A 23,288-nucleotide genomic window follows, 5' to 3' on the forward strand; every position below is an offset into this window, starting at 1 on the left:
TGAAACCCATATATTATATTGAGTCATTACAGAGTGAACTTTTCCAAGTGTTTCTTTCGGTTAATGTTGATGATTATGGCTTACAGCCAAGAAAAACCCAAAAGTCATTATCTCAGAAAATTACAAGATTATATAGGACCAATTGTAAAAAGATTGTTTAATACAGAAAAGTTGGCCAAATTAAAAGTATGTCCAGTAAATGCCCTCAATACTTTTGCATGAATGACGGCATCAATAGAGCAATGTGACATGGAGGTGATCAGCCTGTGGCACTGCAGAGGTGTTATGGAAGCCCAGGTTGTATGATAGCAGCCTTCAGCTCGTCTGCATTGTTGGGTTTGGTGTCTCTCATCTTCCTCTTGACAATACCCCATAGATTCCATATGGGGTTAAGGTCATGCGAATTTGCTGGATAATCAAGCACAGGGATACTGTGGTTATTAAACCAGGTATTGGTACTTTTGGCAGTGTGGACAGGTGCCAGGTCCCGTTGGAAAAAGAAAATTCCATCTCCAAAAAGCTTGTGGGCAGATGGAAGCCTGAAAAGCTCTAGAATTTCCTGGTAGACGGCTTCACTGACTTTGGTCCTGATAAAACACAGTGGCCCTACACCAGCAGATGACATGGCTCCCCAAACCATCACTGATGGTGGAAACTTCACACTAGACCTCAAGCAGCTTGGATTGTGTTCAGCCTCTCCACTATTCCTCCAGACTCTGGGACCTTGACTTCCAAATGAAATGTAAAATTTACTTTCCTCTGAAAACACCTTTGACCACTGAGCGACAGGCCAGAACTTTTTGATGATATTCTAATTTATTAAGATGCATTACTATTTCCCCTGTAAAACTAGACTACAGCTGGCCATACACAAGATATTTATGTGCAGATCATTGGCATATTCAGTTTATTTTAGTAGCATCTGCAGTTAATCTTATGTGTGTGACCACCATGGATATCAGATTCTTGGCCGATTTCAACAAATTTTGCTTGATCTACCAAAAGTCTGCAGATAAATATCTTCTGTGTATAGCCAGCTTTAGTAAGTTAATCTTGTGTGCTTGATATATACAGTATCTAGAGAAGTTTCTTGGAATGACAATAATAATGACTAACAACTGTGGATAAAGACATTTTTTTATAGCAAGCCAAATTTGAGAGAATGCCAACAAGGAGTCTTCCCATTAATAGACAAATAGAGGAAACATCATACTCAAACAAAACACATTTATAAAGCTTTTGCTCCACTTCTAACAAGTGTGGTGTCCTCACACAACCCAAACTAGAAGTAAAATACTTTCTCTGACATGTTACATGACATGTGGAAAAAGAGAAAATGTCTTGGAATTTTTGTGGTGGCAGCGGGAGACCCTAATGTGATACTTACTGTCAGGCTGCTGCATGGGACAGGAACCATCACTTCCTCTCTGCAGTGCACAACAACACAGGGGGATTATTACTGTAAAGTTACAGTTCTGTAAAATTATATTGCCCTATAGCTTTTAATGTGATGTATATTAACACCTGATCTGCTGGAGGTGGCAAGGACCGCACTTCATTCCTGGCACGTTACCCTCACCCACTGATACTTTATGCATCTGACAAATAAGGAGGATTAAGAGGTTGATTCCTGTGAGGTCTTGAGGGAGGATACTTTTCTGTACAGTATTTCAGCCAACACAGACATTTGATTCACACTTTGCTTTCATTTCCTGACTACAAATACCCTAAAAACTGTCAGCAGGAGGAAGTCGCAATCTCAAGAGTCTGAACTGCAGAGAAGACCCAGCACTAAGCAAATGGTCACTATGAACTGAAGGGTAAGTGCACTTGGTCAGTCTTTGTAAATAATTGCAGATAAGTAAGGAATATGCAAATAAGGGAAGATACCATATTTTACTATTAATAAGTGATAGGATTGAACACTGACAATTAGATGATGTCTGCATGCTAAGCTACAATAAACCTAAAGTATCACCAGGCAAAACATACAACTTGTTGTAAGTAAAGCTTGTAATATCTAGTGTTATACTAAATGACAAAGAGCTAAATGCTGGCCAAGTGAGTCCCAGAAATGGGTAGAGCCCAGGCTCACAGACCACCACCACCAGAACTACCATATGATCATATTTCACAATAACTGTAACAATTCAGCAAAGCATCTGTCATTTTGTTTTGCATTTTAGTTTTCTTGCATCTGGTCTGATAAAGACACCAAACTATAGGATGAATGGATGTTGACCAACAGAATGGACTGAAAAATAGGCCAATTAAACTTTGTAATATACAGTATCTTATTAAAGAAATATGTTTTCTTCTCCACTTTTCAGGCAGTTACTTTTTCCATATTAACCATTAAGTACTATCATGTTGTCTATCATAATGATATGTCTATGGTAGTGGTGTCTGAAAGACACCATGATAATACTTGGCCACTTTTAGACAAATATTGACAAACAAATGTACAATAAAAAGAAATACAATTTTCCAATATACTTTCTTTATCAATTCATAGATCTCTGCTTGCTGTCATTCATTCTGTTACTTCCAGAGGATAAAACTCTGACCATGGTCATGTGATTTACGGTCCATGGTCATGTGATGAGGACACAGGTGCACAGCTGATTACCAGGCAGATGTCTGATTATTGTGCTGTGACTAACAAGCAGCACTTGTGTGTCATCACATGACCATGGACCATAAATCACATGACCATGGTCAGAGTTTTATCCTCTAGATGTAACAGAATGAATGACAGCAGGCAGAGATCTAGAAAACTGCGAGGAATTGATACAGAAAGTATATTGGAAAATTGTATATCTTTTTATTGTACATTTGTTTGTCAATATTGATCTGAAAGTGGCCCGACCCCTTTAAGGGTTACTATAATGAAGAGAGGATGTGGATAGAAAAGACACTCAAATAATTGCTGCTGTTACACTCTGCTATTTCTGGCTTTTTAACACTGCTAAAATGAGAAAATTGATCACTGAAGGGCAATTGCTGCCGGGTTAGACGTGTATCACCAAACATAATCCCTATATGTTTTCGTAAAACATATAGGGATTATGTTAGGTGTGATACACGTCTAAAATGAGAAAATAAATCAATTAACCAGAGTGCAGGAGAATCTCACTCCCTCCAGAGGGCTCTATGTGAGAAGCTGAATATAATGGATATAATGTAAAAAAAAGCAGTGAAATTGAAGATAAGAAGCAGGAGAACAGCTCAGGCCTGGTTCACATCTGCGTTCGGTATTCCATTCAGGAAGTCTGCATGGGGTCCCCCCAAACGAAATACCAAAAGCATTAAAAAGCAGTTAGCAAAGAAACCACACGGACCCCATAGACTATAATGGGGTCCGTGTGTTTTCCGCGCAGTGTCTGCACGAATCATGTGGAGAGAACAGTCCTGCAAGCATCGCTTTTTTCTCTGTATGATTGGTGCGGACACCGCACGGAAAACACACGGACCACATTATAGTCTATGAGGTCCATGTGGTTTCTTTGCTAACCACTTTTTAATGTGCTTGGTATTCCGTTCGAGGGGTCCCCAAGCAGACTCCACGAACAGAATACCGAACGCAGATGTGAACCAGGCCTTAATATGTGGAGAAGAAAACAGATCTCCTTAACAAGATATATCACAAAGCTTCCAATGTTCACCTGTACTAAACGGATCATTTATGTAAAGTTGTTTAAAACTGGAGGTACACTTTAGCTGAAGTCACAAATTTATATGAAGTCACATTATACATGGACAGCGCTGCTGCACGAGTTGGAGATTTATTCCTATTTAATAGATATCAGTTATGTAGTGAAAAACTGCTTTCATTGGTTTTAACAGTTAAAACTCTCAAACATATTTCTTATCTAAAAGTGATTCCTGAGTAGATTTGATTAAGAGGTCATTCCTAGTAGGTTTTATAACAGCATACAGTTACCATACAGTTACTGTAGTGATCTATGTGAGTAAACAAACCCACATGGCTCTGTACAGTGCACTTCTAGAGATTCTATAGAACCACAGTCAGGAAAAGATTTGTAATTGGAATACGGTCTGTACAATACACATAAACTAGTCTATTGAGTTCTGTGACACGCACACATAACCAATTACTAGATTGCAACTAAACGTGTAAGGGAGCCTTCACACGGAGTTTACGCTCGCTCATTCTGAACGTAAAACTCGTTCAGAGTGAACAGCATAAAAAACAGATCCCATTGATTTGAATGGGTGCCGGCATACGCGTGATCCCCATTGAAATCAATGGGAGCCTTTTTTACCTATTGCTTTCAATGTAATATGTGCATGTGCCGGCACCCATTCAAGTCAATGGGATCTGTTTTTTATGCCGTTGACTATGAACGAGTTTTACGTTCAGAATGAGCGAGCGTAAACTCCGTGTGCAGGCTCCCTAATGCAGATGTCTTGCAAATGCAGCATAATAAAGTAACATTTACATCAAGTAGATTTTCTTAATGCAAACAATGGGGCTTTTCCACATTGCTAAAAGAAGAGCTAGGTTTAATGATCCTTTAATAATATCCTTGTGGATAAGACAATCTATAGGAAGAGGTAAGATCACAATTAGTGTAAGAAAACTAAATGTTAACGAAGACCGAACAGGAAAACACTGACAATCTTAAACCCGTATTTTTAGAAGATACAATTAGTCACTGCTGGGTGCTTGAAGTAAAAGTGTTTTACATGTGGCTGTGGTCCTAAACGCTGCGGAGAGTCTTCTTCACGGAAGATTATTTAGCACATTAATTTCCGAAGAAGTACAAACTGCGGAAGGGATGGAATTAGACAGCAGCAAGTAGTGTCTGGCATGAAAGGGAACTTTCCATCCACAAAAGTCCCTTTAATAACACAGGATTTCTCTCCTTATATGGACTATTGCTGTGATCACATTAATTACATTGTTTGGTAGTCAAAACATTTCTTCACATACACAAGTTTTTCCAGAAACTATAAAGTATGTGATAAAAAGCACAAGGTTATTTTTGTAACTAGACTACCAGTGTAAAAGCTCCATTCCTGCAATATGAATTATGTCTTAGTCCTGTAGTACAGGACATACTAATCTAAAGCGAATTATCATCCCTATAGACTTACCATATATACTCAAGTATAAGCCAACCCAAATATGAGCCGAGGCCCCTAATTTTGCCACAAAAAAACTGGGAAAACTTATTGACTCAAGTATAAACCGAAGGGGGGGGGGGGGGGGGAATGCAGCAGCTACTGGAAAATTTCAAAAATTTAAATGGCCGTAGTTTTTGGGTGCAGCAGACACTGGGGAAGGGTAGGGGATGTTTTGGTTGTCTGTCTGCCCCTTCCCTGAGCCTGAGGACTACTTTTTTTTCCCCCACTTGGAATTCAGCCTGGCTGAATATAGGATATCTGCAGTGCTCCTATTAACCCCTTCCCGACGGAACAGGAGCACTGCAGATCCCCTATATTGAGTAGACCGGGCACTTTCAGACACAGGGATACCTAATGTGTTTGTGTTTCACAGTCATTTTATACTTTTGTATGTACTCTAGGGAAAGGAGGGATTTACAACTTTTATTTTTTTATTTTTTTTATTATATTTTTTTAAAGCTTCTTTTTTTCACTATTTTATGGGAGATTCTATACATTACTATTGCAGCTGGTCATAGACCCCCCCCCCCCCAAAAAAAAAAAAAAAAAAAAAAAAAAAAAAATTTTGCTTGACTTGAGCATAAGTCGAGGGGGGCTTTTTCAGCACAAAAACTGTGCTGAAAAACTTGGCTTATACTCGAGTACATACGGTAGTGTGCCTGTCTGTTTTCTAAGAGTTTGGGATTTGCATAGAATTGTATCTACCATATTTCAATGAAACCATAAAAGCATTTTTCCAACTATGTTTAGTTTTATAAAAAAAAAAAAAAAGAAAATGGAAATCCATTCTAAAGTAAAGATCTAATATGATAGCATCAACCAAGTCCTGTATTTAACAAATAAAGGATTAACTGCTTTAGAAGTATTCAGTCTGCGAATTCTGTGTTACAAGGAACCTGTCACATCTGTTGATAGCATGTTATCGAGCAAATGGAGTTGAACAGATTAATAGACAGTATAACCTGTCATTTATCCATTTCTATCTTTCTACGTTGAGAAGTCAATGAGGTGGTCCTATTAGTGACTGACAGCTATCTCTGTATGCATAGCCAAACAGTTAAGGCTGTCAATCACCAATAGGGCTGCCTCATTGACTTTATAACATAGAAACAACAAAGATTTCAATGAATAAATGACAGGTTATAATGAATACATGCCATCCAAAGAACAGGTATGAAAAGGATTGTTCCTGATCTGATATACGATTGTTTTTATATGAGGCCGGAGAAGGTGAAATAAGGCCTGGACTGCACTGGGAGACACCAGAGCACCAGAGACAAGAGAGTATGTTTTTTAAAAAGATTATTATTATTTTTGCCTTCTCTGACCTCATATAAAAAAACGTTTTCTTCAAGTGTCTACTTGCTGACTGCCCCAGTAATCATGAGAAAAGGGGTCTGTGAGAGCCCAATGTGAAGGCAGTAGTGGTACACATACTTTACCATTGCTGCATTCATTTCTTTGGAACTGACAAAGTATTGTCCTTAGCTATCTATGTAGGTGGATTGTACGATGATTTTTTGATAGAATGGGTATCTGTAATGTCCCCACATTAACTACTGTATCTCTAAGCTTCCAAAATACAAATACATTTTGTTTTTCACTGGTACAATAACTGCTTATATCCTTATATATAGCCATATCCAAATCTGGAGTCTAGGAAAGCTGAGTAACTGGGTATAAACTGTAATGGTGGTAGTCACGAATCTTTTTTTCAAAAACAGATATAAGTAATAAATTGAACAAGAGAGTGAAGTTTGGCTCACTATTGCAAGCAATATGTAAACCTGGATGAAATCCAACGATGAACAGAATTTATCTAACAAAAGAGGGATGTGCACAGATGAATAAGAATGTAGAAATTGGCCACGTGATGGATGTTTTTTAATGGCCACCACAAAACTGCATTAAATTTAATGTATGTGAAAAGGGGGTTATTCACATGACCAATTTTTTGACAGTCTGTTTTAACAAACAGTCAAAAAAATAGGTTGTGTCTTACTTTTTCCATTTTCACAGATCCTTTGATACACTGAAATGTATGAGGGATCTGTGAAAACGAGCTCCCCTATGGCCCCAAATGGCCATGAAACCATGTCTGTCTGAATGTAGGCTTAAAGGGATTCTACCATTAAAAACCTTTTTTCTGTGGATAAAATGTCGGAATAGGCTTTAGAAAGGCTATTCGTCTCTTACCTTTAGATGTGATCTCCACCGCGCCATTCTTTAGAAATACCAGTTTTTACCGGTATGTAAATTAGTTCTCTCGATGGGGGCGGGCCCCAGCTCTGAAAATGCGATGAGGGCGTCCCCATCGCTGCTAGAGAACAGGATCCTGCGACACCTCTATCTTCTGCTGGATCCTCCCCTTCTTCCCCCGTATTTCTTCGGCGACGTCACCTCCGACGCCTGCGCAGTTGGCTCTGCCAGTGAGACACTAGTAGAGCCGACTGCGCATGCCGGCCAGCGGCCATAGTTTCGAGTAGTAGTAGTAGTTCCGCACATGCGCAGTCGGCTCTACTAGTGTCTCACTGGCAGAGCCAACTGCGCAGACTTCGGAGGTGACGCCGCCGAAGAAAGACGAGGAAAGAAGGGGAGGATCCAGCAGAAGATAGAGGCGTCGCAGGATCATGTTCTCTAGCAGCGGTGGGGACGCCCCTCATCGCATTTTCAGCGCTGGGGCCCGGCCCCATCGAGAGAACTAATTTACATACCGGTAGAAACCGATATTTCTGAGGAACGGCGCGGTGGAGATCACATCTAAAGGTATGAGACGAATAGCCTTTCTAAAGGTTATTCCGATGTCTTATCCACAGAAAAAAGGTTTTTAATGGTAGAATCCCTTTAAGCAGAGGATTTCAATTTAGTGGATATTACTTACAGGTAGATAGTAACATATGCTATTACTGCAATTAAAAATAGCATGCAGTTCTTGTGATTGGGTTTATACACTGCGCTTTTGCTCAAAAACACATACAAATCACATGCGCCTTTATAGAAAACCACATACAGTTATGGAAAACCCATCTGCGTTTTTTCTATGCATTTTTGAAGAGACAAGCATTGTGTAAACCCACCTTAAGACAATTTGATTGAAAAAAGCAACAGAACTGAAGCCAATAAGCCACAGAGCTGAACACTGTGAATCTACCCTAAAGGGGTTGTGCAACACCGATTTATTAAAGTGCTGCAAACAACTGATCAGAAAAGGTACTGGGTGTAGGACCTCCACAGATTTCTTATTGATGACCTATGCTGAGGATAACTCAATTAGAAAGAGTTGGACACCCCTATAAGGGGTTTCTTAGGAAAGAAAACTGATAGCCAATGCCTAAGTCTGATCTACAGTACTGTGGTTGCCTCACAAATGTAAACCCCAACTATGCAGTAAAAGGAGGTTATCCCAGGAATCTTCTTCATAGCAAAAGTCCTAAAATAATATTTAACTGTTTTAGATTCATTTCTAAAATGGAAAAATACATATGTTTCACCATTTATTGGGTGTTCTCTTGGTGCAGGTGCTAATGTGTGCGGCTGCCAGCAGGGGTGTGCTCTGGACAAATTTAGTCTCCTTCTCTATCAGGAGTCTCACACTCCTATTCTGAAAACTTTTTCTATTGGTTGCTCTGCACTGACCAAAGAACCACTATGCCAAGACCTGGCTATTGGGAGACTGACCGAGCAAGCATGTTTACCTGCACTTTACTTTATGGATGTGTACATTGCTATAGAGTTTGAACGCCAGAATGCGAATACTAAGTAAAAGTTATAACTCTTCACTGAATCGGAAATTCCTAGTATTGTTCATTTTTATTTACTGTACAATAAAAATAGCTATAATTATATCTAAATGTAAAAAAATATGTGTGTGAGCTAAATAGCTACATTGTGTTAAGGGTGAATAAAGTACCTGAGAGAGAGAGAGAGATGTATTGTATCATATTTAAAGGTGAGAAAACTCCTTTAAAAAGAGTACCTGTTATGTTAAACATGCTGTCCAATCTGTGGGCATCATATTATTATGGAGCTGAGCAAATTTATATATAGTTTTACAAAACAGAATTCCATATTATTATATTGATATTCTTATTAATAATTTGTCATTTATTGATGAAAACTGCTCACTGTGGGCTCAGTTGTCTGTGGTGTCACTCAGTGGCAGACATTGTTTCCTGTACGATCTCGCATAAAGACATGGTTTTGTTTTTTATCTAAATGTAGATTGTGAGCCCCAGATAAGGATCACAATGTACTTTTTTTCCTATCCGTATATCTTTGTAGAATGGGAGGAAATCCACGCAAACACTGGGAGAACATAAAAAATCCTTGCAGATGTTGATCCTGGCAGGATTCGACCCCAGGACTCCAGCGCTGCAAGGCTAACCACTGAGCCACTGTGTTGCCCCTACATACAGACATAGTTGTCAATCACTAAACATGACAGCCGACTGACCTTCTAATTTCTAACTAATTACACTTGCCATTTTTTATAGAAACACAATAAAATAATGATGATCCATCTAGTCTGCCCTTATATTATGAGCATTTTTATCTTAGAACGAATGTGTTTATATTAGTTACTGTAGATTTCCCAACCACATCTACTGCCAGAATAATAATAATATTTTCTGACATTATTTCTGATCCCCCAACTAATTTCAGGTTGTGCACCCTTGTTCTTGTGGGGGGTTTTTATTAAAATATTTTTTTTCCTAAACCTTATTTATATATCTACCATATTTATAGGTTTTAGTTATGGCCCCCCTTTCCCTTTATTTCCTTAAAATAGTGTTATTTACATTGTTTTTTCTTCCTGTTCCTCTAGGGTCCAAGTTTAATCCGTGGGAGAATAATAATGGAGAATGGAAATCAAACCACAACTCTGTACATCTGGCAGTTTCACGAATATGAGCTTGCTGCACTTATATATTATGGAATTGTTCTGCCTGTCGGACTGCTTGTTAATATCACAGCACTGTGGGTTTTTAGCTGTACGACTAAGAAAAGAACAACTGTGACAGTGTACATGATGAACGTGGCCCTACTCGATTTAATGTTCCTCTTGTTTGTTCCCTTCCGTATAATATACTATGCCAAACAATCCTGGCCCTTTGGAGATATATTCTGTCGGATCATGGGTGCTATTACGATTTTTTACCCAAGTGTTACACTGTGGTTGCTTGCCTTTATAAGTGCTGATCGATATATGGCTATTGTGCAGCCCAAACACATCAAGGAACTTAAGAATATTTCTAAAGCAATGACAGCATGCTTTGGGATTTGGATAATGACCATCGTAACCACAACCCCCTTGCTTTTTGTATATGAGGACCCTGATAAAGAATATAACTTTACCACATGTTTTAAACTGTTTGACATTGTCCACTACAAACAAAACAGGTTGCTGAACTACGCTCGCCTAATATTCTTCTTCCTGATTCCTCTGATGATTATGATAGGGTGTTACAGTGTCATCATTTATAGTCTTGTCAGTGGGAGAACATCCCGACTCAAGCCTAAAGCAAAGAAGAAGTCAATACGCATCATAGTGACTCTGATTGTGCAGGTCTTGGTGTGCTTTGTGCCCTTTCATGTGTGCTTTTTATTAATAATGATTCAGGAAGAACAGGAATACTACACTGCATGGGGGAAGGTGTCCACCTTCTTGATGAACCTTAGTACATGTCTGGATGTTATTTTATATTACATTGTCTCCAAGCAGTTTCAAGCCCGAGTCATCAGTGTTATTTGGTACAGAAACTATCTACGCAGTGTGCGAAGAAAGAGCATGAGAACAGGCAGTATCCGCTCCTTGAGCAATATCAACAGCGAAATGATGTGATCACTGCATGTTTTTTTTAAATATGTATGTGAATTAAATGAATGAATGTACATTATATATTTCAAAGGATATAAAATTTTTCTCTACCGCGTAATATAGTTAACATAATACAAGAAATTTTAAATGTGGCGTTTAATAGTTTAACCCAGCGGTTCTCAACCTGTGGGTCGCGACCCTGGCGGGGGTCGAACGACCAAAACACAGGGGTCGCCTAAAGCCATCGGAAAATACATATTTCTGATGGCTTTAGCCGCTGAGAAGCCGCGCTGCCTTTGCAGCAGGGTAGATCCTAGTGGGGTGAAGGACCTGTGATGACGTCATGACCATGTGATCGGACTCTGGTGTGGGCAGAGCTATTCAGTACAGTGCCAAGTTACACAGGAAGGGAAGGCTGCAGTGAGTGGAGACTGGAAGGTAAGATGGAGGGAGGAGACAGCAAGTTTAAGCAAGAGGGGGTGGGAAGGGGATGCAGGCAGTGTGTGAGTATGATAGGAGGGGTTCAGGCTGTGTGTGAGTATGATAGGGGGGTTCAGGCTGTGTGTGAGCAAGATGGGGGTGTTTCAGGCTGTGTGTCAGCATAATAGTGGGGTTCAGGCTGTGTGTGAGTGTGATAGGAGGTTCAGGCTGTGTGTGAGCAAGATGAAGGACATGAATCTGGGGGCAGAGATGGAGGGGACATGAATCTGGGGGCAGAGATGGGGGACATGAATCTGGGGACAGAGATGGGGGACATGAATCTGGGGGCAGAGATGGGGGACATGAATCTGGGGGCAGAGATGGAGGGGACATGAATCTGGGGGTAGAGATGGAGGGAACATGAATCTGGGGGCAGAGATGGGGGACATGAATCTGGGGGCAGAGATGGGGGACATGAATCTGGGGACAGAGATGGGGGACATGAATCTGGGGGCAGAGATGGAGGGACATGATTCTTGGGGCAGAGATGTGGGGACATGAATCTGGGGGCAGAGATGGAGGGACATGATTCTGGGGGCAGAGATGGAGGGACATGATTCTGGGGGCAGAGATGGAGGGACATGATTCTGGGGGCAGAGATGAGGGGACCTGATTCTGGGGGAAGAGATGGGGGACATGAAACGGAGGGCAGAGATGGAGGGACATGAATCTGGGGGCAGAGATGAAGGGGACATGAAACTGAGGGCAGAGATGGAGGGGACATGAATCTGGGGGCAGAGATGGAGGGGACATGAATCTGGGGGCAGAGATGGAGGGGACATGAAACGGGCAGATGAAGAGGTTATATGAAATTGGGGGAGAGATAGAGGGGGGACATATAATTTACGGGTGACTGTAGGAGGATTATACTGTGTGGGAGCATGTGAAAAATGAATGAGAATGGGCGGAGTCAAAATAAAAGTGGGCGGAGCCAAATTTGTCGCAGTGTGCTCTGCACGCCGCACATTTTATCCCTCTTTCTACTTTTCAAAAGTTGGGAGGTATGGGTTCAGGCTGTGTGTGAGCAAGGGGGGGGTCAACAGATTTTGTGGAAGAGAGCTTTTGTGATTAATCACTGTTTAAATTATGTTTGATTTGTAGCAATGAGAATACATAATGCATATCAGGTATTTACATTCCGAATCATAACTGTAGCAAAATTAAGGCCCCTTCACACAGGCACAGAGGGGGCAGATTATGGTGCGAAATCCACGTCATAATCCGCCCTCTCACAATGGTGCCGCTCACGGAAAAAAAAAGTGGGTTACCCGTGGCGTCCGCCTGGCGGTACCAACCTCCCGAGTCGCCCCATTAATTTGAGCCGACTACGGGGGGGAAGCCGCGACAGTCGTGGCAAGCGTGTTTTGACCCGAGAATGACGCGGCTCCCCGCGTCACTCTCAGTGCCTAAATCCGCTATAGATCCGCTATACCGCCCCCTGTATGAACTAGCCCTTACAGTTATGAAGTAGCCACCAAAATTATTTTTTGGTTTGGGGTCACCGCAACATGAGGAACTGTATTGCGGGGTCACGGCATTAGAAAGGTTGAGAACCACTGGTTTAACCACTTCCGGACCGCCCATAGACTATATACGTCCGGATAGTGGTTGCCTTGTTTTGTCAGGACGTGCCGGTACGTCCTGTCAGAACACGCCGGTACGTCCTGTCAGAACACAGCAACTACACGGGATCGTGCAATTGCTGAAAGTGGGAGCCAGCTGTAACTTCAGCCAGAGCTCCCAGAGAGATGTCAGGGAAGGTTTATTCCTATCCCTCCCTTCTCAATCGTTGTGTATACAGTGCTCAAAGAACGCTGTATACATGTCTATGGGCGCCACCATGATGCAGCCGCCCTCTGCCCCGGTGGTCACGTGATCTGCTGGGATCAGTGTCATGCAAGAGCTGCTGGGTCCTACAGGACCCAGATTAGCTCTGTATACTGTGTATGCAACGTAAAGGAGGCTGTATTCCTCCTGCAACTGGGGCTAGATGTACCAGTCCCAGTTGCGGGGGAAATCAGCCTCTAATACAAAAAAATAAAAGTGATCAGATGTCCCCAAAGGTCTCTTATGACCTTATAGGGGCACCAACTGAAAAAAAATATATAAAAAAATTTAATAAAATGTTTTTAAAAAAATTAAATAATTAAAAAAAAAAAAAGTAAAATAATACACCATTAAAATGCCGTTATTAAAGGTTATAGCCCCACCCCTGACAACACCATACAAAATAAAAATTAGCATAACGGAGAGGAAAAACTGTTTTGTAAAGTTTTTCAGTAGCACTTTGTGTTATTAAATAAAATTAGAATTAAAAAAAGGTGAAAAACAGACACAATTTCCCTCCAGTTTTGTTTAGATTTTCCCGGATAAAAAGAATTAAAACATATTCTAAAATAAAAACAACATAAAAATAAAGCCCTATGTGTCCCCGAAAAAAATGCAAAGATTAGTTGAATGAGATGTAAGAGAAAAATGTTACAGCCCTCTAAACTGCAAATACAAAATAAACCTAAAATGTTTCTGGTCCTGGGCCACAAATTTGCCTGGTACTGAAGTGGTTAATATATATCATATAATCCTGTCTGTGATGATAATGAGAAGACTGCTGAAGAGTTATCCCTACAGAACAGGATGTGACAGTCTATTAAAGGGATGGGAAATTCATCAATTTACTTCACTTCATTTTAAAGAGGACCTTTCAATATATCTGGGCACAGGCAGTGTTATATACTGTCGGCTTTCCCGATCTGTGCCCAGTGTAAAGCGCTATCGGTCCCGGTACCGTAGCGCTTTACAGTCAGAAGGGCGTTTCTGACCATTAGCCAGAGACGTCCTTCTGCCTCGCGGCGCCAATCGCGCTGTGCTGTGGAGCGGGGAGGAACGCCCCCTCCCTCTCCTGATAATGCTCGTCTATGGACGAGCTGTGTGAGCAGAGGGAGGGGGCGTTCCTCCCCGCTCCACAGCACAGCGGGATAGGCGCCGCGAGGCAGAAGGACGTCTCTGGCTTAATGGTCAGAAACGCCCTTCTGACCATAGAAGAGCTACGGTACCGGGCCGTAAGCTCTTCACACCGGGCACAGATCGGGAAAGCAGACAGTGCGCTGAATTCAGCGCACTGTCAGCTTTCTGGCAGTATATAGAACTGCCTGTGCCCGGATATGGTGAAAGGTCCTCTTTAAAGAAGCAGAATTATGATTTTCATCAAAATTGTGAAAATGATCTTGGCTCCATTCCGGAGTATGATATATTTCCAAGCAGGATTTCTCCTCCTGCTGTAAGCTACGATTAATAGTTTTTTCACTGTAGTCTATAGTTGTGTGATAACAAAAGGCTCCTGCGTCAGATGTACCAGACTCCTTCTACCTGTATCAGCTCACTGAACTTTTTGAAGTTAATCATTATCAATAAGATAGGGTTAACTTCAATAAATTCCCACTGATCCAAGAAGAGGTGTCCAATTTTCCTGTCCTGAAGGAGCTGCAGGCTGAGCATTGGTTCTGCCAATCCATTCTCTCTCTAAAGGAGCACCGCAGATAGCCAAGTACAGAGTTTGGCTATATCCAGCTCTCATAGAGAATGATTTCAGCAGCAGTGCGCATACTCAGCCTGCACTCCAAGGTAAAGTATTATGCTCAAGTGCCAGTCTCATTCTGGGCCAGGCCACCGGTGTGTTCATGGCACAGTGAAATATTGATACATTACAATCTGTAATTTGTTACCGGCAGTACATTTTTCTGGGTTACTGAACACAACTGACCCAACACCAAAGTGAACCAATTTAGAGTACAGTTTTTGTACTTTATGTCTTTGAAGGGTTTAAAATCTTGAGGGTGAGCTCATGCACAAAAGAAATTACCATTATGGAATATAATTCAAGTTATGTATAATATTTCTGACAAAATGCAACTTTCTGAAAAGTAACAATAATAATAAAATAATTAATAAAAAAAAAAAGACTTACAATCCAGAAGGCAGCGTACTAAGAGTAATACCGGCCACTGCTTCTACAGCTTGAACAAGCAGGATATCAAGAAGTGCAGAAAGTATCCAGGTCCCAAGCAAATAGGACTATAACAAAAGATAACAAACAGCATATATTTTACTACAACGTAACACATTAATCATAGGGGAAAATAGCTTGCTTAGAGCTGACATTTCACTACACTTATGATAAATTGACAGCTACCCACTCCTTCACAGATAAATGAAGATTCTTCCACTTAGCCCAGACAGCAAACTTGCTAAGCCTCTAAGTATCAATTGCTGGCCCACTGAGTACAAAGAATACAATATCTGAAACAAATGCAATTGTGTCCTTCCTCTTCTTTTCTGAGTTCCTGTTATGTCTAGTTTAGTAAACATTGTATTTTAGGAAATATTGTAGATAACAATTCTGGAGAATCTTTTCTTAGAACTCTACTTTGTCCCTTTCTCCCATTATTCCTCATTGAACTTGCTGAGTAAACTGACATTTACCGATTAAGGAGGGGGGTCCTTACAAACTCTGATACTGTCCAATCAGAGCTGGGAGAGGACAGGCTGTGCAGAGACACACCCACTTGACAAAGTACTTGGTAATACCCAGATGTAAATTTATTAACCCTTTTCCTGCTGAGGACGTCAGCTCTACGTACTCCCAGGGTGGCACTTCAATAGCGGAGGACGTAGCTAATAAATCCTCCCTACTAATGCTGATATCTCTGGACTGCATCAACATATCTTAATGTTTTAAAGTTCATTTTAAAGATGAGAATCTCATCTTTAAAATGGTATCAAGGAATTCATGATAGAATGTACAGTTTTAGAGCAATTCACTGTTGAAAACGCTATTTGGCATTGAGATCCAACTGCAGATCTCAATTCCCGACTGCATTTCAACAGTGAATCGCTCCAAAACTTCTATCAACAAGTGACTGGTATCAGTTTAAAGATGAGATTCTCCTCTTTAAAATTAATTTTAAAGCATCAAGATATCTTAATGCAGCCCAGAGATATAGGGCTTTAAAGTGTCCCACCCCACCCCTCCTCCTGTCTCGGAAGCATTAGTGAACTGTAGCAGAAGGGGAGGGGGGGAGGAGCAGCTTGCAGCGTGCACAGTGATAATGAATGATCATCATTATCTGTGCATAACCTGTATGTGACATTAGGAGGGGGGTGGCAGGGACTCTTCTGTCCCTATTAACCTTTCTCCTGCCAATCAGAGCACATACTATACTTTCGCTCTCTGATTGTCACATACAGGTATAATGTAATTTCCCCCTGAGCTTTACTAGTGGGGTATTCTTATGTTATACCCTCTAAACATAACCAGGAAGTTTATTGGCACTGTGACCCAGACTTTTACCATTGTCCAGGTCGCAGCGCCAAAATAAAGTTGCACCAAACACTTAGACAACATATACACAAAGTCATGAATAAAGTTTACATTTCACCCAATCCCTGTCCTGTCTATACCTGAGCATTCTACAGTAAAATGTGTCTCTAGTGATATCTGTTACACGCTAAAATAATAGTAATAACGATTATCACTAGAGATGAACATATAGATTGCTAAAATTATTATAGGGGGATGGAAAATAATATTTTTATGTAAAGTCCTATTTAATTTGCATGCACAAAATGGGATGGCGCATTTCTGCGATTTTGGCGTTTCTTTAACACCCGCCCCTGTAAATATATACATGTGTGGTATGTATGAACTCTTCATATCTTGCAGTTTTTTGGAAAGTACATTTTGTTTGCAGAAAGGGATTGCTTGAGCTGCACTTTAGTGGCAAATTTGAATTTTTGTGCAATTTTTGCTTGCAAACTGTTTGCCGCAACATTGCATAAACGTGGTTGTATATATGAACTATTAAATTGTGATTTTATATACGGTATGCTGTGTAATATGAAAAAGGTTAGATTTTGGTATCACAGTCACAGTTTGGTAGGTGTAGTATAGATTTTTAACATATTAGTGAATAACAGCAAAATCCTGCCTGTTTTATTAATGTTGCAATTTAGGTTTGATTTGCCCGTCTCAAAACTGTGAAAATTGCTCTGGCTACTGGAGGTGAAAAATTTCCAGAGACCCTTGGCAATGAAAGGGCTAATTTATTAATAAATATACAGAAAATGTACATGGAGGAAACAGTTTGACAAGAATACTCAGATGCAATCTAATAACTCATTTAAACTCCCATACCACAGAGCCATTATTTGATGTTCGGTATTTTGCAATAATGGAAAAGCAGCCCTTGTATTAAACACCAGCCAAAATAGCACCTTTCACCACATCTACCAATTCCAGTTGTTAGCAACCGTTAATAGTCACTGCTTCACTGATTCCAGATAAGTTGGAATTTTATTTCTAACCTCCACAATTCCTGAGAAACAAATGCAGATAGTTTTGATGCCTGATGTGCTATTTAAGCTCTGTAATGTCATAGGGCAGTGTCAGGAAGGGGATGTGATTAAGAGTCAGCCAATGTCAGAGCTCAGAATCACATCTCTTGTCTGCTGCTTCCTGACACAGTGTCCCTGACAGTACAGAGGCTGAATAGCATATCAGGCACTAAAATTAACAGCGCTGATTGCTTGGGAACAGTGGGGGCTAGAGAAAAACTTCCAACTGTGTGGGAAACAGTACAGCAGCACCTACTAAATGATGTAAAGATCTGGACTTGTAGAAGTTAATGAAAGGTCCTCTTTAAGCATTGCTAAATGAATAATCATAAATAGTGTTTTGGCAGCAGAGCAGTCATATAACCCATGCACAATGCCAAGCATTAGCTGCAGTAGTGTAAATCGCCATAGGAGTTCCAAGAAAGTTCTTCAGCAATCACCAAAAATGTATCAAAAATATAAACTAGATTAAAAAAAATTATGTAGTCAATAATTCATTTATTAGTAGAGTGAGGAATATTCTATACAGATTGAAGTAAATAAATAATAGCTTACTGTAAACTTTCGACTGCCAAATCTTCTCTCTAATGTTCTAAAATTGTAGATCAGTAAACTGCTACAAAAGGTGTCCTTCAAGTCAAGGCATACTAGTCTCCCAGAGATAAGCTTCCATACCTGAAAGATTAATGAACAATTGGCATTTTACTTTGTATAGTGGTAGCTTCTATGAAATTTTATAAATATGTATCTCCAGACACAACAGAAGATCACAATATACACTAAATTATTTTAGGCCAAAAAGATGCATATGTATTTGCATTACAAAAAAATCACTAAAATCAAGGGATGTAGCAGGTCTTCAAGGGAACCTATCACCATGAAAATGCTGTGTAATCCGTAGGCAGCATTTTCTGGATCGGGGGAGCTGAGCAGATTGATATATATTTTGGTGGAAAAGATTCGGTAAACCCGGACAGTGTTTGACAGCTATCTCTGTATACAGTCACTCACAGGACCAACCACTGGACTCAATTACTCCTTCTAAGCATAGAAATAAATGAATAAATAAAAAGTTATACTGAATCTTTTCTCAAAAAACTGTATCGCAATCTACTCAACTCCTCCTGCTCTATAATATGCTGTATGCAGGTTACACAGCATTTTCATGGTGACAGCTTTTTTTAAAAAAAACCTTCCTGGCCCATAATGTAATAGTATGTCAGGATAAGCAGGTTGTTTTCATACGCTCATGGATGTTTATGTGATGGTAATGGTGCAATCACAAAAGCTGTGCCCACACCATCACCAGCATTGGCACACATGAGAATGCTAGTAACTCTGATAACAAAGACCAACGACAAGAGAATAACCAGGAAAGTAATGCTTCTTTTATTATTTTAACCCACTTTCTCCTTTGGCGCATTTTGATGGCCAACTAAGAAAACCTGGATGCTGTGGTTCATACCATACACACCATCTAAATGGTTAGACAGAGGGAGGTGAATGACCGTGGGGTTTCAATAGGTTATTACGGTAGACAAGAACCTACTAAAAGCCATAGGTAGGGTCTGAAAGGTTGGGTATCAGTAAATTATTAACATGGGTATTAAAGTGTATTATATGAGCAATTATGAGATCATATATAAAAGTCACAAAGATTAGATCTGTTATCCTAGGTTGTGGAAATCCCTGATGCCCCCCTTTCTACTGTCTTGTCTTCAGGAAATTCTAAGGGTGAATTCACACTGAGTAAACGCTAGCTTATTCTGAACGTAAAACACGTTCAGAATAAGCGGCGTCTAAAGCAGCTCCATTCATTTCTATGGGAGCGGGGATACGAGCGCTCCCCATAGAAATGAATGGGCTGCTTCTTTCACTCCGTGCAGTCCCATTGAAGTGAATGGGGAGTGCCGGCGTGTACGCTCCGGCATGAGCAGAGCTTGCCGTATACGCCGGCACTCCCCATTCACTTCAATGGGACTGCACGGAGTGAAAGAAGCAGCCCATTCATTTCTATGGGGAGCGCTCGTATCCCCGCTCCCATAGAAATGAATGGAGCTGCTTTAGACGCCGCTTATTCTGAACGTGTTTTACGTTCAGAATAAGCTAGCGTTTACTCAGTGTGAATTCACCCCAAGAATACCCGGGATGGTTAATCTGCTCACAGAACTGAAACATGACAATAGAGCAGCAAACGTGGCTCCTGTGGAACCATTTCTACTACTCCACTGAATTTTAGTCTGCCTTCCCCTCTGTGTCCTCTTGAATTCTCCTTTATCCCCCCCCCACACACACACACACACACCTTTTGTTGCCTCTCTTCCCTTCTAACAAGATATTAGGCATGTTTTTTACTCCTGAATTTGGTATTTGACTATGCAGTGCCAGAGTTTTTGTCTCCCTCCTCCCCCTATTTCCCCTCCCTTCTCATCCACCCATTTCTTGTTCTCCAAACCTTCCCTGCCTCACCCCTGACCTTCCCTCCCCTTGTATTCCCTTTCCTGTTGTTGTCTTGTTTGACCTCTTTTTGGCATTATACAAAAGTTTCCATAAAATTCTTAATGATTAAAAAAAAAGGAAAAAAATTAAAGTTTAAAAAAAAAAAGAAACACAACAAACTCCCTATAACAAATTATCATAACAAACATCATTATTACATGTTATCCAAAAACAATGTGCTTACAGTTTGAGCTTTCAACTTTCAACATGTATGTGGTTATACGATTTACATACAGCCTTTCGATAATAAAGGCTCTGGGGAAAAAAACTGTTTAATGTTTGTTAGATTTGCATCATATTTCTCTATGAAAAAAACCACTTGTGTCTTGGAAAAACCCTTTACAATTTTACCACTGAGTTCTGAGGATGAGGAAGAAAAAGTAGTGACCACTGTTCAGTACTAAGTGATCGCAGTGCAGAAGCAGCGGGGTCTATAAACACTGGTTTCTCAAAACAGCAGAGACTACATGAGAACACATATGTCATAAACATGAGCACTTAGCGTGTCACATTACGTGAACATACTCTAGAAGCCAGAGCTCCTTTAAATGTCATCATAAAAGCATTTGTTTTATTGGTGTGAGCAAAATAGAATTATTTGTGTAGTGCCTCAGTTCTCAAATATATGTGTCTGTAATAATAACACGTTATGTGAATTGCATGCGTCTTGTCAGTACTTACATAGAAGCTTTCTTTTATTGCTTGCAAGTTATATACAAAAAATGACTGCTGCTGTTGAAAGAGGAATGCCAGTAGAATGGACAGTGCACCGGGGATGAGCAGGAGGCCTTTGGACAAGGGTGCTTTATCTGTAAAAGAAAATTACATTTGTTACACAAGATGTTAAGTAAAATCACTGATAGACATCACAATTCTACGATAAACACATTTCTCTAACCACAGCAGACATGGATTTCCTTTGGTATTGTTACAGGAACATGAGCTGTGTAGTTCAACAAGTTGACTACAGAGCTATATATCACACACGGGCTGCTGTATACCAGAGAAAAGGAGTTTCCTTATCATTACGTCATCTTTTAAAAAGAGGGCAATATATAACCTATGGACAAAGATTATGACCATCACTACCATCAATGGTTACTCATAGAGGATGTAAAAGTAAGATGGTGTATACAACAAATTAAACCCTGTATCAAATGATATTGCATGTCTTTTTTATATTTTCATGGCCTGCCTAAAGTGTATTACTATACATGTATTTTCTATTGTTATTTAAATAAAAAAAACTAAAAAAATAAGTTATAGAGAGTGTTAAAGTGACAGAGATGTCACTGTGACTTTTGGAATACACCACCAAGGTAAACAGTAGTCTGAGGCACACCTTAAAAAAAAAAGGTAAAGTGGCAAGTGAACAAAAACAAACATCAGGAAAAAAAAAGGAAAAAAGTGTCATAAATAAAACACAGCAAGCAAACAAGAACCCAAACTCGCTATTTATCAGGTGGAATCTGTGTGAAGACAGAGCATGATGCTTATTTTTCTGATAGACAAGGAAAAATTAACATCCGCCCCCCATTGACATGAATGCAGGCTGGTTTCAGGCAGAATTTGGAGCTGATAGCTCCCATTGAAATGAATGGGAGGCAGCAAATACTCCCTGACAGGTGCAGAATTCGATGCAGAACATTTGCAAGTGGGGAAATCAGCTTCAAATTCCTGAAGCTGAATTTTTGAGGCTTCATTCACACAGAGGAAAATGGTGAGGAATTTGGTGTGGAATTTCAGCGCTGAAAAAAAGCCTCCCATTGACTTCAATGGGTTCCTGAAAAAGGAACCTATTGAAGTCAAAGGGAGGCTTTTTTTTCAGCACTAAAATTCCACACCAAATTCCTCCATGCGAATGGACCCTCAGCTAGAAAAATGACCTCTGTGTGAACTGCCCCTAAGGCTAGTTTCACATGACCAAGTTTCATCCATGAAACTTGGTTTGCGTGTTGGTCGGATTTACAGGCCTGACCTTCATTTCGGGAGATGGACTGCTAGCATCATAGTTTTCTATAATACTAGGAGTCTCTGCCCTCCAGTGACATATTGTACTCGATGATGCAAATCTAGCTTATCTTAGTATGGTTCTGTAACAATGGTAAGCATTCCTTCATGGGTAGGCCCATTCATTTCTACAGCCCAATTCACACGGTCTATATTTTCTACATTGACCAGGTCCCTGGAAAACATGTATGCACCCAAATGACATTCACATACTGTCCATATTGTTTCTTATGGCCTAACATACAACTATGGTCATGTCCATAGGGTCTAAGGGTGCTATTACACATCTGTTTTATTTCTTGGGTTAACACACGTTTTTGAAACCAAAAGTTTAGTATTTTTGCAATTTTGCAGTGTTAGGGCTCGTTCACATCTGCGCCCGGTCTCCGTTCTGCAGGTTTCCGTTTCCTGCACAAAACAGAGGCAGGAGACGGAAACCTGCAGGACTCTTTCATACCCATTCATTTGAATGGGTTTGAAAGATGTCCGGCCGTGAGCGGCGGTGTTTTATGCTCTCCGCCGCAAAACCGGTTTTTTAGAATCGGACAGAGTCGGACATGCAGTACTCCGTGTCCGATTTTAAAAAAACGGTTTTGTGGCAGAGAGCATAAAACGCTCACCGCCGCTCACGGCCAGACCTGCTCTGACAGCTTTCCGTCTTCTGCATGCAGAGATTCCCAGCATGATAGATAACTATACTACTAGGAGTGCTGCTCCCAGCATGAAGTTCAAGCTGGTGAATCTGGCTAATACATGGACCATGTTTCAAGGGTGAAACTCGATCGTGTGCAACTACCCTTAACCCTTAAGTACTATCATGGTGTCTATCATACACATCACTATGGTAGACACCATGATAGTACTTAAGGGTTAAACTGTAACACTCTAGTTTTCACCGGTGTTAGCATACAGGTGACAAGCATAGTAACATGTGCTACAA

At 40.4% G+C, this 23,288-nt stretch overlaps 2 protein-coding genes across 2 annotated transcripts in view; one reads left to right on the forward strand and one right to left on the reverse strand.

The window, feature by feature from the left end:
• Positions 1-23,288, reverse strand: part of UBAC2 (UBA domain containing 2) — a 111,060-nt gene that overhangs the window by 78,258 nt on the left and 9,514 nt on the right. Inside the window, exons 3-5 of the mRNA XM_075265365.1 lie at positions 21,020-21,147; positions 18,395-18,514; positions 15,414-15,520 (exon numbers count right to left, since the gene is read on the reverse strand). Of these exons, the coding sequence (XP_075121466.1) occupies positions 15,414-15,520; positions 18,395-18,514; positions 21,020-21,147 (355 nt within the window). The remainder of the gene's footprint in view (positions 1-15,413; positions 15,521-18,394; positions 18,515-21,019; positions 21,148-23,288) is intronic.
• GPR18 (G protein-coupled receptor 18) lies at positions 1,497-10,993 on the forward strand. Its single transcript, XM_075265368.1, has 2 exons — positions 1,497-1,824; positions 9,985-10,993. The coding sequence occupies exon 2, from the start codon at positions 10,007-10,009 to the stop codon at positions 10,991-10,993; it is 987 nt and encodes a 328-aa protein (XP_075121469.1). The 5' UTR covers positions 1,497-1,824; positions 9,985-10,006.

This window comes from Leptodactylus fuscus, chromosome 2 (genome assembly GCF_031893055.1).
Source record: "Leptodactylus fuscus isolate aLepFus1 chromosome 2, aLepFus1.hap2, whole genome shotgun sequence".
Taxonomy (NCBI): Eukaryota; Metazoa; Chordata; class Amphibia; order Anura; family Leptodactylidae; genus Leptodactylus; species Leptodactylus fuscus.